General features: G+C 42.7%; 1 protein-coding gene across 5 annotated transcripts in view; it reads left to right on the top strand.

Moving 5' to 3' along the window:
• LOC101946150 (tropomodulin-3) overlaps positions 1-14924 on the top strand; it is a 47135-nt gene that overhangs the window by 5008 nt on the left and 27203 nt on the right. For all 5 annotated transcript variants that reach the window (XR_010591008.1, XM_005305054.3, XM_065559434.1 and 2 more), the window contains exons 2-3: positions 10233-10431; positions 11693-11849. Coding sequence is in view for 4 of the 5 variants with exons in the window: in XM_005305054.3 (XP_005305111.1) it covers positions 10306-10431; positions 11693-11849 (283 nt within the window). In the remaining variant the exon portion in view is untranslated. The remainder of the gene's footprint in view (positions 1-10232; positions 10432-11692; positions 11850-14924) is intronic.

Genomic DNA, 14924 nt, shown 5'->3' on the forward strand with positions numbered 1-14924 from the left:
AGCTAAGCATCAACTGGTGGAAACCCGCATCCCGCCCGCCCCGAGCCCCATCCTGGAGCCAGCACCCCAAATCCTCTCCTGCTCCCCAACCCTCTCCTGAGCCCTGAGCCCCCTCCTGGAGCCAGCACCCTGTACCCCTTCTGCACCCCAACATTCTGCCCCAGCCCAAAGCCCTCGCCCCCTCCTGCACCCATGCCCCAGGCTCAGCCCAGAGCCTCCATCCACATGCCGAACCCCTCAGCCCCAGCCCAGAGCCCCTCCTGGAGCCAGCACCCCGTACCCCCTGCACCCCAACACTCTGCCTCAGCCCGAAGCCCTCACCCCCTCCTGCATCCATGCCCCAGGCTCAGCCCAGAGCCCCCTTCCACATGTCGAACCCCTCAGCCCCAGCCTGGAGCCCACAGTCCTTCCTGCGCCACAACCACCTGCCCCAGCCTGGTGAAAGTGAGTGAGGGTGGGGGAGGGTGAGCGATGGAGGGAGGGGATCAGGCCCTCAGGGAAGGGATGAGGTAAATCCTGAGTTGCACTTAAATTCAAAAAGTGATCTTGTGCGTAAAAAAGGTTGGAAACCACTGCTCTAAGTAGTAGTGCGTAGTACTATTAATGCGGGATCCCACAATGAGAGTCTAAAACTAAGAATGTGCTGGTATTCATATTGCATTTATGTCACTTTAAAATAGACTTCTTATTTCTTCTAGTTTTGGTAAATGAAGATAAGTTAAGTCTTGTTTAAAGAGAATGTGGGGTTCATAAATGGTTACGTGTATTCTTGTACATTGAGAGTTAAAGTTGCTGGCATTGTAAGACTTCCTTTGGGGAAAACTTTAGATTAGGCTCCATTAAGCAGCTGGAACTGTTTCAGTCTCTGATTGATGGTGGAATGCTGATAAAATCTGCCCGTAGACCCTCCTCTCCCTGCCAATTTAGATTCATCCGGGGGCTGATTGGAAGAAGACTCTGGAGTAACAAATGGGGGTAAAGTGAACTCTGTAAGCTTGCTGGCAAAAAACAGCTCCATTTGTTTTTATGATGTCACTTCTATTTTAAAATCTGAGCTAAAAAAAAAACCAGTTTAGTGACTTCAGTAAAGCTTAAGATTTCAGTTTCAACTCTCCCCCACAAAACTATGATTAGAGAAATATTAAGGCCCTGGGAAACTGTCCTTAAAGGTACTGGAGGTAAATTTCTCAGGGATGTCTTTGAAGAAAAAATAAAAAAATTAGGTCTTGTTAAGCATTCAGTTCCAATCCACACTTTAAGAGAACACATTTACAGAATAATTGAGGTGTTGAGGTGAGATGTATGAAAGTAGCTGAACAGTCCTTCAGAGGTTGATGACTCAGCTAATATAAGCAGTATAACATAAGAATATTTCTCTCCACTACTTTTATTTCTGTTGTTGCTCATCATTTTCCCAGGCAGCAGCAGAGTGACCTGATTCCTGTTTTTTTCACTCCCGTCCATACTGTTCTAACCAGTCTCATGTTTTAACTCTCCTGATGCTGCTTAAACCTAGGACTAGCAGAGGAGACATTGGCATTGTCTGAATGCAGACTGGGACAGCACTGCATTAATTCATATTTGGAATGTAATACTTTTAGTGATGATGACTGCTAAAAACTATTTTTAAATGAAAGGTCAAATTTATCAAAAAATCATGGCTTTGTCCTCCTCCCTCCCTTGCACCCCCCTCCCCTTAATAAAGTTTTCTATTTGACTGGCAAATGGGAGAATAAATTCCTCAAGTCCAGCTATATTGTTCTAGTATCTTAGTTATATATACTCTGAGGATAGTGACCTTTCAGACTTCTACGTGCAAAGTTTAAGCTGTAAACTATAAAGTAAGATCAGTGGAAAACACTGGATCCTAGATTGACAGGGGAACTTTGAGATGTGGTTTGGAATGATTAATTCAAATAACAATGGCATTAACATGGCTGTAGCAAAAGCTTTTGTGAAAATGAATGGTTTAGTGTAGTAAATTGGATGCTGCTTTGCAGAAAAGGGCACTATGTGCCCCAAAGAGCTTACAATCTAAATACTTCTTCCTGCCTCCTGTGATGGAGTGGGAATTTTCTGTAATATTTTGCATGAATATTGTGTGTACCTAAGGCCTTGCCTACACTGGCGCTGTACAGTGCTGCAACTTGCTGCGCTCAGGGGTGTGAACCCCCCCCCCCCGAGCGCAGCGAGTGCAGTGCTGTAAAGCGCCAGTGTGATCAGAGCCTGCAGCGCTGCACGCTCACTCGCAACGCTGCAAGCTACTCCCCTCGGAGAGGTGGAGTACATACAGCGCTGCGAGAGCTCTCGCAGCGCTGGCGGTGCGACTACACTCGCGGCAGCGCTGTGAATTCCCAAGTGTAGCCAAGGCCTCAGTTTCCCCTGTATGCTATATTGTTAACTAGGTAGCGGGAAAAGATTGTTTACTCTCTGCAGAGACCCAGAGATACAGGTGTGATCCACGCCTATTGTCTGGGGCCTGGGCCCCATGTGACAATGGTTACCTGGGAACAAGAACAAAGGACTGGGGAGGGACACGGTTGGGGGTTGTTAAGTGTAAGCTGCTGGAAGCGGGACACTCTCCTGAACTAGCACTAAAGAGAGGCTCTGGGCTGACCCGGATGGACCATGCTGTAACTTTCTGTTCTATATGCTAACCAAGGACTTTCTATGCTGTTTTCCAGACAGCTAATAAACCCTACTGCTTTTACGATGCTAGCTGAGAGTCACTGCAGTAGCTGAAGTTGAGGATGCATTGCTCCCTTTGGGTGTTCAGTTCTCTCTCAGGTGTATTAGCTGAAGGGAACTCATGGTGTGAAGCAGGGGCACTGAAGGCTCCAAGGTTCAGTCTAAGAAGGCGGTGAAGCCAAGTGTCTTATCCTAGTGAAAGAGTGAGACCCTAAGGGGGCCTGGCACACTGAAGGGGTTCTCCAGGGACTGTTCCAGAGCACTGGACCTATGGATCTGTGACACCAATATTTTGTAATGAATGAAATAGCGCACAAGCACATTTTTGAAACTAGTTGTTTGTATTGAATGATGGAAAGCAAATAAATGCCAAATTTAACAGTAAATTATAACACCTTAGTATAGTTAATGGGAGGTGAAGGGTTCTAGCTTAGCAGGAATAACTGCGTAGAACTGCTGTTTGCCCTGTACTAAGAGTACTGGAAACCCTGGCAGGTTTTTGGAGCTGAGTATGTTTTATATAGATCTTAATCTTCTTTTGCAGACCACATTCTGCAGATAGTCATCATGGTCAGGGACTCTTTTTGTTCTTTTTGTACAGTGTCTAACACAGTGGAGTCCTGTTTCATGACTAGGGCTCCTAGACATTACAGTAGTACATATACTTGTCACAACGATCAGTGTTACATGGTAATCTTTTTTGGAAGATGCCTTTTACTAAAAATGAAAAGTGTACTTTTAAAACTAGTCTAATACTGATCCATAGGTATTTACACAGTGAACCCCAGAATGATTTTAAATGGTAGGTTCATCCCAAATCTTGAAAGGTGACTCTCACTTGTTTTAAGTAAGAGTATGTGTCAGGGGACGCTTAACTTGCTAAGGAGAAGATTCAGGATATTACTCAAGTGTTCTGTTATAGTTTCCGATTTTATTTTAGTAAGCTTAAAAAAACCCAAACCACGTATTCTATCCCACATCCTGTACACTCGCAATTGCATCTGTGTCACTAAGTCTGCAGTGGGTAGGGCTGGTGGTCTCCCACTGTATTCTGTAAGAGGTGTCTGTAGGTTTTGCAAATGGATGGGAAGCTTAAAATTTCTTCCATACCCTGGAAACCTGTAGCCTCTCAGATGACCTAATCACTTGAGAGCCTTGATTGGTTTATGATGCGCTATCAGTAGAACCATCAGGCCAGCTAGAACAGCTTCTGAGATCAATATAGTGACTATATGGCATCATATATAAGACAAATGAGGTCCATGGACTGCAAGTGGAATCTTAATATATTACCAATATTTATCTTGTGTAACTTCCAGATTACTTTCTCAAGGTGGAAGTGCTAAAGACAGTAAGTGGAAGGGAGTTGTGGGAGACTGTGTTGTTTGAGAAGTAGCACAAAGCCTGGTTGAAGAAGGCATATGGTATTGAAGTTGATCATATTGTTTTGGAGGAGGGGTTCGTTACTGTGCCACATCAGGACATTTTTTTAATAGATTCGAATCACTGACAGCATTGCAAATTGTTTCAAATTATAAATAGCTTTGTGATATTTAAATGCAAACACTCTCCCAAAGTTGAAAAACAGCTTAACTTGGCACTCAGAGTATGCAGCTTAGTGGCTGACAATGCTGTGTAATTAGTTGCAGGAAATGTTTTCCTTTGAGATACTATACTGAATGGCTTAAATTGAAAGGAAGGGGAAAAACTTCTCTGTTCTAGAGTCAGAAGTTAGTTTGTATACATATTGTGTGGGATGCACTGTAGTTACATTACTCTGCAGATACTGTGAATCCTTAACAAAACATTTCAGAAATACACCTCTACCTCGATATAACGCTGTCCTCAGGAGCCAAAATATCTTACTGCGTTATAAGTGAAACCGCGTTATATCGAAATTGCTTTGATCTGCCGGAGTGCGCAGCCCCTCCCCTCCGGAATACTGCTTTACCGCGTTATATCCGAATTCGTGTTATATCGGGTCGTGTTATATCGGGGTAGAGGTGTACCATAAGGCTATGGCAACTGTAGCAGTCTGTGCTAGACTATAAGGTACAGAATTTAAGTTGATGGTGTCCTTTGTTAATTTTGAGTCACCACTTTTATGCACTTTCTTACATAAATCTGTACGTTCATAAAAATGTAGGGCTGGAAGAGACCTCAAGAAATCAAGTCCACCCCCCTGCTCTGAGGCAGGACCAAGTAAACTTAGATCATCCCTGACAGGTGTTTGTCCAACTTGCTCTTAAAAACACTCCACAACCTCCATTGGAAGCCTATTGCAGAGTTTAACTACCCTTATAGATAGAAATTTTTTCCTAATATATGGCCTAAATCTCAGAATTGGGTACAGTATTCCAGCTGTTACCTTACCAGTGCCAAGTAGAATGGGACAGTTACCTCCTGTGTCTTACATCCAGCACTCCTATTAATACACCTTAGAACAGTGGTTCTCAAAGCCGGTCCGCCGCTTGTTCAGGGACAGCCCCTGGCGAGCCGGGCCAGTTTGTTTACCTGCCCATCCATAGGTCTGGCCGATTGCGGCTCCCACTGGCCGCGGTTCGCCACTCCAGGCCAATGGGGGCTGTGGGAAGGGTGGCCAGCACATCCCTTGGCCCGCACCGCTTCCCACAGCCCCCATCGGCCTGGAGCGGCGAACCGCGGCCAGTGGGAGCCGCAGTTGGCCAAACCTGCGGACGCAGCAGGTAAACAAACCGGCCCGGCCGGCCAGGGGCTTTCCCTACACAACCGGTGGCCCGGCTTTGAGAACCACTGTCCTAGAACATTTAGCCTTTTTCGCAGCTGCGTCACATGGGTGAATCCTACCTAATTTGTGATCCACTATAACCCCCAGATCCTTTTCAGCAGTACTACCACCTCCGCAGTTATTCCCCATTTTGTAGTTGTACATTAAGTTTTTTCTTACCAAGTGAAGTACTTTGCACTTGTCTTTTTTGAATTTCATCTTGTTTGAATTCAGACCAGTTCACTGATTTGTGATGATTGGTTTGAATTCTAATCCTGTCTTCCAAAGTGCTTGCAACCCCTCCCAGTTTGGTGTCATCTGCAGATTTTTATAAGCATACTCTTCATTCCATTATCCAAGTCATTAATGAAAATATTTCCCTGGCTAGTCCATCTGTTTCCTAGTGTTTTCACAGAATATTAAAACAAGTGCTTTTTTTTTTTTTTTTTTTTTTAAAGAGATATCCTATCTCCTAGAACTGGAAGGGACCTTGAAAGGTCATCGAGTCCAGCCCCCTGCCTTCACTAGCAGGACCAAGTACTGATTTTGCCCCAGATCCCTAAGTGGCCCCCTCAAGGATTGAACTCGCAACCCTGGGTTTAGCAGGCTAATGCTCAAACCACTGAGCTATCCCTCCCCGTAACATTTCCCCCCCCCGGCCAACTGTCAGACCAAGGCTGTTCTTTTAAGCTAGTGGGAGATCTGGCAGAAGCCACTTAATTTAACTTTACTGACACTGATTCTGTGACATTTTTGCAGTCTCTCGAGAATTTAGCCTGTGTTTGGTCATAGTAGCTCAGCATCTGGATGTCCTAGTAATACCAAACATGCAGTCACAGAAGTAACCGTGTTTCAACTGATAATAGTTTTCTTTAGTAAAATACTAAGTTTTAATATAATGAGATCATCCTGTCAATAGTTGTAACTATTTGAAGCAGTATGTACCTGTTAGTCTCTTCTAGGTTGGCAGACATCAAAAACTGTCATTCTTCTTAGAGAAATTGAAAAGAAAATCTGGCTTAACAGAACTTGCTTGTAGTACTGTTGTGGACTGTTATCTATAACAGTGGTTCTCAACCAGGGGTCTGGGGTCCCATGGGGGGCTGCGAGCAGGTTTCAGGGGGTTAGACTCGTTACATCCCAGGGCAGAAAGCCAAAGCCCTGCAGCGCAGGAGTGCAGCCTGGGGCCCTGAGCCCTACCATCTGGGGCTGAAGCAAAGCCTGAGCATGGGACCCTGGGCAATCGCTCTGTTGCTACCCCTTAATGCTGGCCTTAGCTTTTATATGGAGAAAAACAGTTGTGGCACAGCTGGGCCATGGAGCTTTTATAGCATGTTGTGGAGTCCTCAGAAAGAAAATGGTTGAGAGCCTCTTATCTATAAAGCATATGAAGTGTGCGCCATAGAAAAATTAGCCTACATTCCCACTGTTTGCTCACTCTCTGAGTGCAAAACAGCATGCTGACTAACAGTGACACATTCAGTGATCAAATAATCACCATGAAACTTCCCTTACTGTACACAAATGAGATGAAGGAATTCAGTAAACCGAGCTGTAGACTAGCCAGGAGATAGGGTTGTGTTTTCTAATTTATTTTTAATTTTGTTTGGTATGTGTGTGGGGAAACAATGACATATTTGACCTGCCAAAGATCATGTGGCCTGGAATCAACTATAATTGCAGAAATGAAAAAATGAATGCAGTGTGTTATGTAAGCACCTGCAATGGCACTTTGTGCATGCATTGGACAAATAAAACCAACATTGACAAGTTGACTCTGGCTGCATGCACAGCCTCTCAGTAGATTATTCCTGCCGGAAGCAGCAGTAGGGTTCAAGTCAGGCCAGTAGTTTTGGCCCTGTTCCCAAAGTCTACTATGGGATACATCTCCATGACTTTACTCTTTTGGAAAAAATCAGGTACAATGTCCTTGTCTCCTTCCACCTTCAGCTGTGGTGTTTTGCATATATGTGTGTGCACAGCTTGAGCCAAGAATTTGGCCAAAAGACAGCAACCTCCCAGGCCATCCAATTTTTTTTTTTAAAGGGAGGGAAATAAACGAGCCTGTCCCCTTTTATATTCCTTAATGCACTAAAAAAAGTGGTCACTAGAATGTGTGAGTATGTCTACTTTAGAATGCTACAGTGACATAGCTGCTGCACTGCTATAATATAGACACTTGCTACAGGCCTGGTCTACACTACAGCTGCCAGTCGATCTAAGCTATGCAACTTGAGATATGTTAGTAGCATAACTCAAGCCGATCGCAATCTCTGTCTGCTAAAAGTCCAGTGGGGCTAAGGCAGGGGCCCCACTCTGCTCTGGGAAGCAGCCAGCATACCCCTGAGGTCCTGGGGGAGGGGCAGGTGTGTCTGCACACTACTCCTGCCTGCAAGACCGACCTCGCAGCTTCTGTTGGCTGGGAACGGAGAACTGGGGCCAATGGGAGCTCTGGGGATGGTACCTGCAGAGAGGGGCAGCGGGCGGAACCATGTGCACTCCTTCCCCCCACCCCCCCAGGGGCTGTAGGGGTGTGCTGGCTGCTTCTGGGAGCGGTGTGGGGCCGGGGCAGGCAGGGAGCTTTCCTTAGCCTTGCTGAGCTGCTGCCTGAGCTAAGCATCAACTGGTGGAAACCCGCATCCCGCCCGCCCCGAGCCCCATCCTGGAGCCAGCACCCCAAATCCCCTCCTGCTCCCCAACCCTCTCCCGAGCCCTGAGCCCCCTCCTGGAGCCAGCACCCTGTACCCCTTCTGCACCCCAACATTCTGCCCCAGCCCGAAGCCCTCGCCCCCTCCTGCACCCATGCCCCAGGCTCAGCCCAGAGCCTCCATCCACATGCCGAACCCCTCAGCCCCAGCCCATAACTCAAGCCGACATAGCTAAGATCTATTTACTGCGGGGCCCACACTACGCTATGTTGGCGGGAGATGCTCTCCCGCCAACATTGCTTCTGCCGCTCGTTGAGGGGGAGTACAGAAATCGATGGGAGAGTGCTCTCCCATCAATTGAGCGTGTCTTCAGTACACCTGCTAAATCAATGCCGCTGCAGCGCCAATTTAGCTCCGTAGTGAAGACAAGCCCACAGTGGTGGAAGAGGGTCTTCTGTCACTGTAGTAAATCCACCTCTGCAAAAGGCAGTAGTTCCCACCCAACATAGCAGTGTCTTCACTGTGGATTAGGTTGGCTTTATATTGCTCAGGGCATGAAATTTTCACAGCCCTGAGCGATGTAGTTAAGCTGACCTAACTTTGTCATGTAGACCAGTCCTGTATCTCATACCCAAGATTTGTTTATATTTCATAACAAACGATAGCTCCTTATTGTATGAGGTAGTAAGTAACTCTCGCTAGTTATAATGGAAAATTCTGTAGCTTGCTCAGAAAATCTCGTGTTTTCAGTGTATGAAATTGAGAATAAATTCGGTCTGTGGTATGCAATTTGTTCAACTGTCAGATTATGTAGTATATTCCTGAACATTTTAACTGTTGTGCTGGGCAGATGCTTTTTTTTATAACTACCTGCTCTATTTAAACCTTCTACATTAATTTTGAAGTAAGGCTTGTTGTATTAAGTCAGTCCATGGGATTTTTTAAATTCACAACTAACGCATACTTGAGTCAAAATGAAGTGAGAGATATTACAATGTTAGGGCTGATCTACACTGGGGAGGGGGGGATCGATCTAAGATACGCAACTTCAGCTACGTGAATAGCGTAGCTGAAGTCGAAGTATCTTAGATCGATTTATCTTGGGTCCTCACAGCGCGGGATTGATGGCCGCGGCTCCCCCATCGACTCCGCTACCGCAGCTCACTCCGGTGGAGTTCCGGAGTCGACAGGGAGCGTGTTCGGGGATCGATGTATCGCGTCTCTTAACGAGATACAATATATCGATCCCCGATAAATCAATTGCTGGACGTACCCTTAGTCACTGGGTGTAAATTGGCCTCTTTCAAGTTATAGGAAGGAAAAAGGCTGACCTGGGGAATGCTTAATTCCTGATTCTCTATATATTTGGCCTCCAGCAAGCATCCAGAAAGTAAAAATTGAATAGGCATCTCTTGATCATCTGGCTACTAGTATTTAGGAAACTTAAAAAGAAAAAGTTGCTAAGCATTTTGACTATGTGTTAGTCTTGAATTTGAGAGAGTCAAATGTTACTTATCAGTATATAACTCACTCAGCAGAAGTAGATGGCTAACTTCCTTTGCCGTTATTGCTGACTCATGTCCTTGTTTATTACCTAATTAGTTTGTCTCTTTACTGTGCCTCTTCTAATCAAGCTGTAAATATGACCTCGGACAAGAAAAATATAAAAGATCATTCTCAACTACCTACGGAACACTTTTGACGTTAGTTGCTTGCAAACACTAATGGCAATAGGAGGGCTTAGACTAGAGAAATACTGTTCATAACTATTTTTGCTTTTTTCCAATCCTTTAATATTGTAGCTTTGAGCGTCCTATGGTTATCAATAGAATAAGTAAAATTGGCACTATCAACATTATAAGCCAAAACTTGACTTTTTCGTGATGCAGAGTGATTTGGTCTGGGGGGGTTGGAGATTCTTTTAAATTGCTACTAGGAGCGTAGCAGTGCTTAGATAGCATGGTGATGGGCATTTTATAAAAAACAGAAGGCACTTACGATATGTGCCACTGTAGAACACCAAAAATTGATGTGTACATGTGATGGAGGGGAAAACTTTTCCGGGGGAAATGTACTTGTACACTTGCAGGCTTGAAAACAGTGATTTTGAGAAAATGTCCTTAATTGTGCTCCTTTTTTATTCTTTCTAGAGCTTCGTTTAAGAACAGAAATCAGTCTCTATTAGAAGTTTGAAAAGCTTAGTGACTTTCTGCTACTCAAAACATGACGCTTCCATTCCGAAAAGATTTGGACAAGTACAAGGATCTTGATGAGGATGAAATTCTTGACAAGCTATCAGAAGAAGAACTGAAACAACTGGAAACTGTTCTGGATGACCTTGACCCTGAGGTGGGAATTGGGCAGCAAACAGCCCTTTTTGGTGGCACTGGTTTAGAAACTATGCTGACAAACTTGTGCAGCTCTCTTTAATTCATTTTATATGCACAGAACAGGTATTCTAATCTGCTAAAGAAACAATACAAAAAATAAAAAAGACCCTATCTCAAAGCTGTTTATTTCCTGTTTGCAACATGAAAACAACCAATGTCAAGCGAAATGACCATGAAGACCTTTTTGGGAATGATTTATAATTAGAGAAAGGAAAAATTACAGTTGGTGCTGTTCCTGAAGGAAATTTTTTGTTTGAAAATGTTTCTAGCTTTATTATCCTGTTTCCAACATGTATTGATCACCCTCCTTTTTTACCCCTGGTGGCCTTCTCTGTTGCATGTACTAATGTAGTATGATGAGGGGAAGGGTGGACTTCTTCTGCCTCCCTGTTCTTTAGCTAGATTTGGGTTCTAGTCCCAGCTGTCAATTTAGACTTAAATTTGATGTAATCTTCGTAGACTTGTGACATTGTCAGTCGTATTGTAATACATTATTCATTGCTGAATAACTTGATCTGTAGCAGAGTATTCTTGTGGGATACCATTAGTTACGTATGGTTGTTTACTTCTCATGTTGGTGACATGCATAATTTTTAACTGTGTGAACTGTCAAAATCCATTTTTTAAAAAGACCATCAGAAATCTTCCCCTCCCTTTCTTATGTACTGCTCCCTCTTTTCTATCCACATTTCTTCCTCCATTTTTTCTATGACTTTATCCTTTAATTCACATTATACCAACAGTTGCAGAAGACCTTGAGTAAAATGAAGTGTTCTGCACAAAAGTGCTTCGCCATGTTGTTGGTTGCTGACTGAGTTGGCTAGAATAGACAGTTGTCTTGTGAATTTGGAAAGGTGTAGATAGCCTCCTGACTGAGCATCCAATGTGCAAATGGGCTGAGTGTTTTTATTCACTCCTCTCCAGGCAAGTGAAGGGGGCATTCATATTGAAAAGGAAATGTGAAATAACTACTGTGTGAGTTAAGAAGCTCTGGTACTCTTCAAGCTTATCTGTTTCAGTTTTTTTAAAACACTAATAATGCACAATATGCAATCCATTGTATGTAGACCTGGCCTCCAAAAAAATATTGGAGGGAGGTTCAAGATTTTCTGAAAAGTAGAATAGAATGAATTTGATTTTCAAAAAGACTGAATTGAAGCTGACAACTTGTATACCAGGACTTTTTAAGCTTTGTTATAATTCTTTCTTTTGTTTTGTAGAATGCACTTTTGCCAGCAGGCTTCCGACAGAAAGACCAGACTACTAAAAAGGCCTCAGGCGCTTTTGACAGAGAGGGACTCCTTGCTTATTTGGAGAAGGAAGCACTGGAACAGGAAGACAGGGAGGAATTTGTTCCTTTTACAGGGGAAAAGAAAGGTAAGAATGTCCTTAGCCAGCATGTTGATACTCATTCAGGAATGCACTTTACTGGTGTGATGCGTGGGCTGTTTTGACATCCCTCTTTGGGTGGAATAGCCAGCAACTCCCCTCAGCCAGTTCATTAGAAGTGTCATTCTCCCTGTCAGTAGTTGGAAATGCTCCTGTAGCTTGCACCACTAGTGCTCCAGAGAATTGCTTATGGATGATTCCATTAATAATTTGATATTACATTAAATTATATCAAGAAAATTCCATTGAAACAATATGATCTAGTGGACTAAGCACAGAGTCAGGAGCCAGGAAGTCCTGAATTCAGGTTCTAGGTCTCCCACTGATCTGTTGGGAACTGTTCTCTGCTTCCCCTATCTCTAAAACAGGAATGCTTACCAACCTTAGAAGGGTGTCATTATCATTAGTTATTGTTTTATAGTGGTTTGAAAGTATACATGTATTGTAGAGTATAAAACTGTATTTATTACAAATAAAGCCACCCTTATAAAACTGGAGAAGAAGTAGAGGGGTCCAACATGGTGGTGGGGAAAGAGAAGAAAGGCTGTAAATAGGAAGACCACTAGTGGTCTTATTAAAAGCCACCTGGCATTGAAGAGATTGGATAGTAATAAAAATGGGGGATGGCTGTGACTGATTTAAAAGGCAAAGCTTTTCTACAGCTTGGGGCCCAGTACAGCAAAAGGCATTATTGCCTGCCAACCCCAGATGAGATGGTAGGATTCCTAGGAGAAAAATGGCTCAGAGCACATTTAAATTTGTTACCCATGAAATTATATTATGAGAAGCTTCATGTCTCATTTGTGTTTTATTAGTGATTCAGGTTTCTGGTTTAAAAATATGTTTAATGCTTGCTGTTACTCTGCATTTAGGAAAGTGCGTTGGGTTGGAATTTTATTGGGAATGCTTTAAAAAAAGCCACAACACAGAAGACATGCTTTCACCCCAAAGAAAATGTTGAAGATGAAAACACGTATCTGGAGTGTGTATAATAAGAGTGTATATGATTTTATATATATTTTATATATACACATATAAAATCATATATATATATATATATATATGCATACACGTGCTCAGAGTTGATTCTGGTATCTCACAATTCCTGTTGGCATAATTATGTGTGTACAGCTCAAATAGGATATAGCACTTGGAGATAGTGAAGAAAATTTCACTGTACATCAACTCTGCTTCCAAATAATTTAAGAAAATGTCCAAGTGTCCTTGTCCTGGAGTATGATTTAGAATCAAAGTAAGTCTTCAAGTGTTTCTGACACTTCTAAAGCTTGGCTACAAATCACTATTGTCAAACAAATGTAAGTGTAGAAAAAACATAATGGCTAATGTGAAAGTATATTCAGAAATGCTACTAACTCAAAGCCTCTGGAACTGAAATAATTACGATTTATTTTTTTTAAAACAAGATTCTGATTAACAGCTCTGTGGTTCTGTCCTTATGGAACAGTTTCTTCCCTGACCCAGATTTAAAATTGAGCCTGTCAATCTGTCCTGATTCACCCCATTATAAATTATGAGTATGTTGGAAGGAATCAATGGACTTCAATGAATTCAATATTTTCCTTTTATGGGGAAAAAAAGTTCCCGTCTTCTTACTATTTGGTGTCTTCAGGCTCTGCTTTTCAACTGTACCTTGTACTCATTGGTGCAAAACACTAGATTCTAGCTTATCTATTGATGAAAGAACACCTGGTTCTGGATTTTCAGACTTTTGTGTACATTAGCCTGCTTAATTTGCATATGCAATTATTGATTGCGCATAGCAATTGGATGCAGAAGTTTGGGTGAATATTTTCATATATAATGCTTGCAACTACAACAACCACAACCTCTTCTGTTTCTTCTGGCTTGTATTTGGCTCTTTAATATGCTATTTAACCTCTCTTGTTCTGTGTTTCTAATCTTGGTCAGATTTCCCAGCATATAGTGTAAACAGCTTAAGGGTAAAAGGTGACTGTGAGAGAAGTCCTCTGGATTTCCTCACCTTAAAGGCCTTGTTTCTAGTCTAGCCAAGAAAGGTTAGACATGGCTCCCTTTGGTCCTCGTGGAAGCAGTCCTTAGATTGGCTGGAAGGATCTAAGAGAGTAATAAAAGTAATGCTTGATTCTCTTTACTCCACTTACCACCCAACCTGATAACTTGGCTGCTTCAGATTTCCCAGCTCTTGCCGGCCTGGAGAAGGAGAAGATGTTTTTAATATGGTTTCACTCAGCTAGGGGAATGCCTTCTAAAGTTCCTCCGGCTTTCTTGTTATCAGCTTTGTAGACCAAAGCCATGGTCATTAATTCTGGAAAATAGAAGGATCCAGCTGTAGTATAAATCATAGTGAATAAAGATCAAATGTCACTTCCTTTATGTAATGAAGTATTACTAATGGCAACAAGCTGTTGAGATATAGCAGTGTTATGCCAGCGTAGCCATTAAAGATCCCTTCTCTCCTAAAAAGAGGGTTCTTATTTAATAACCTTCCCTATCTTTTTCCTTCAGTACTAAAGGCAAAGATAAGTTTAATTTAAAAAAGGAGTAAATGGAAATAATATATTAAAAATATTGTAAAAAGCGAAACTAGGCACTCTTCAAATGAGAGCTATGAAAACAGAATTTTTGCAGTGTATAGTAGTGAGGAATTTCATGCACATCTTAGCATAATTCTTTGTTACTCCTTTCTCCAGCCCCCAACCCTTCACCTTTCATTGGATTTAGTTTTGTTTTATTTTTCTTGCATGGGAGAGTGATGCTGACTGTCAAAACTCAACCTTAGCTGGCTGCCACAATTAGATTAAGATTTGCGAAAAGTTGACTGACTTTAGATATTTTAATTTTTGGGTGCACAGCCTGAGACTTTAAGGGGATCTGATCTTCAGAAAGTTCTGAAACCTCTAAAAAATCAAGCCCCTCAGGGGCACTCTAGCCCTCCACTAAGTTTGACCCATTATATTGCATAAGGTTACACCCTGTGTGCTGTAGAATCATAATAAAGTCAGTGAAGGTATTCAGTATTTGAGACTCCTGGGTTTAGAAAAAAGAATTTACTGTACTTTTGGG

This window comes from Chrysemys picta, chromosome 10 (assembly GCF_011386835.1).
Source record: "Chrysemys picta bellii isolate R12L10 chromosome 10, ASM1138683v2, whole genome shotgun sequence".
Lineage (NCBI taxonomy): Eukaryota > Metazoa > Chordata > Testudines > Emydidae > Chrysemys > Chrysemys picta.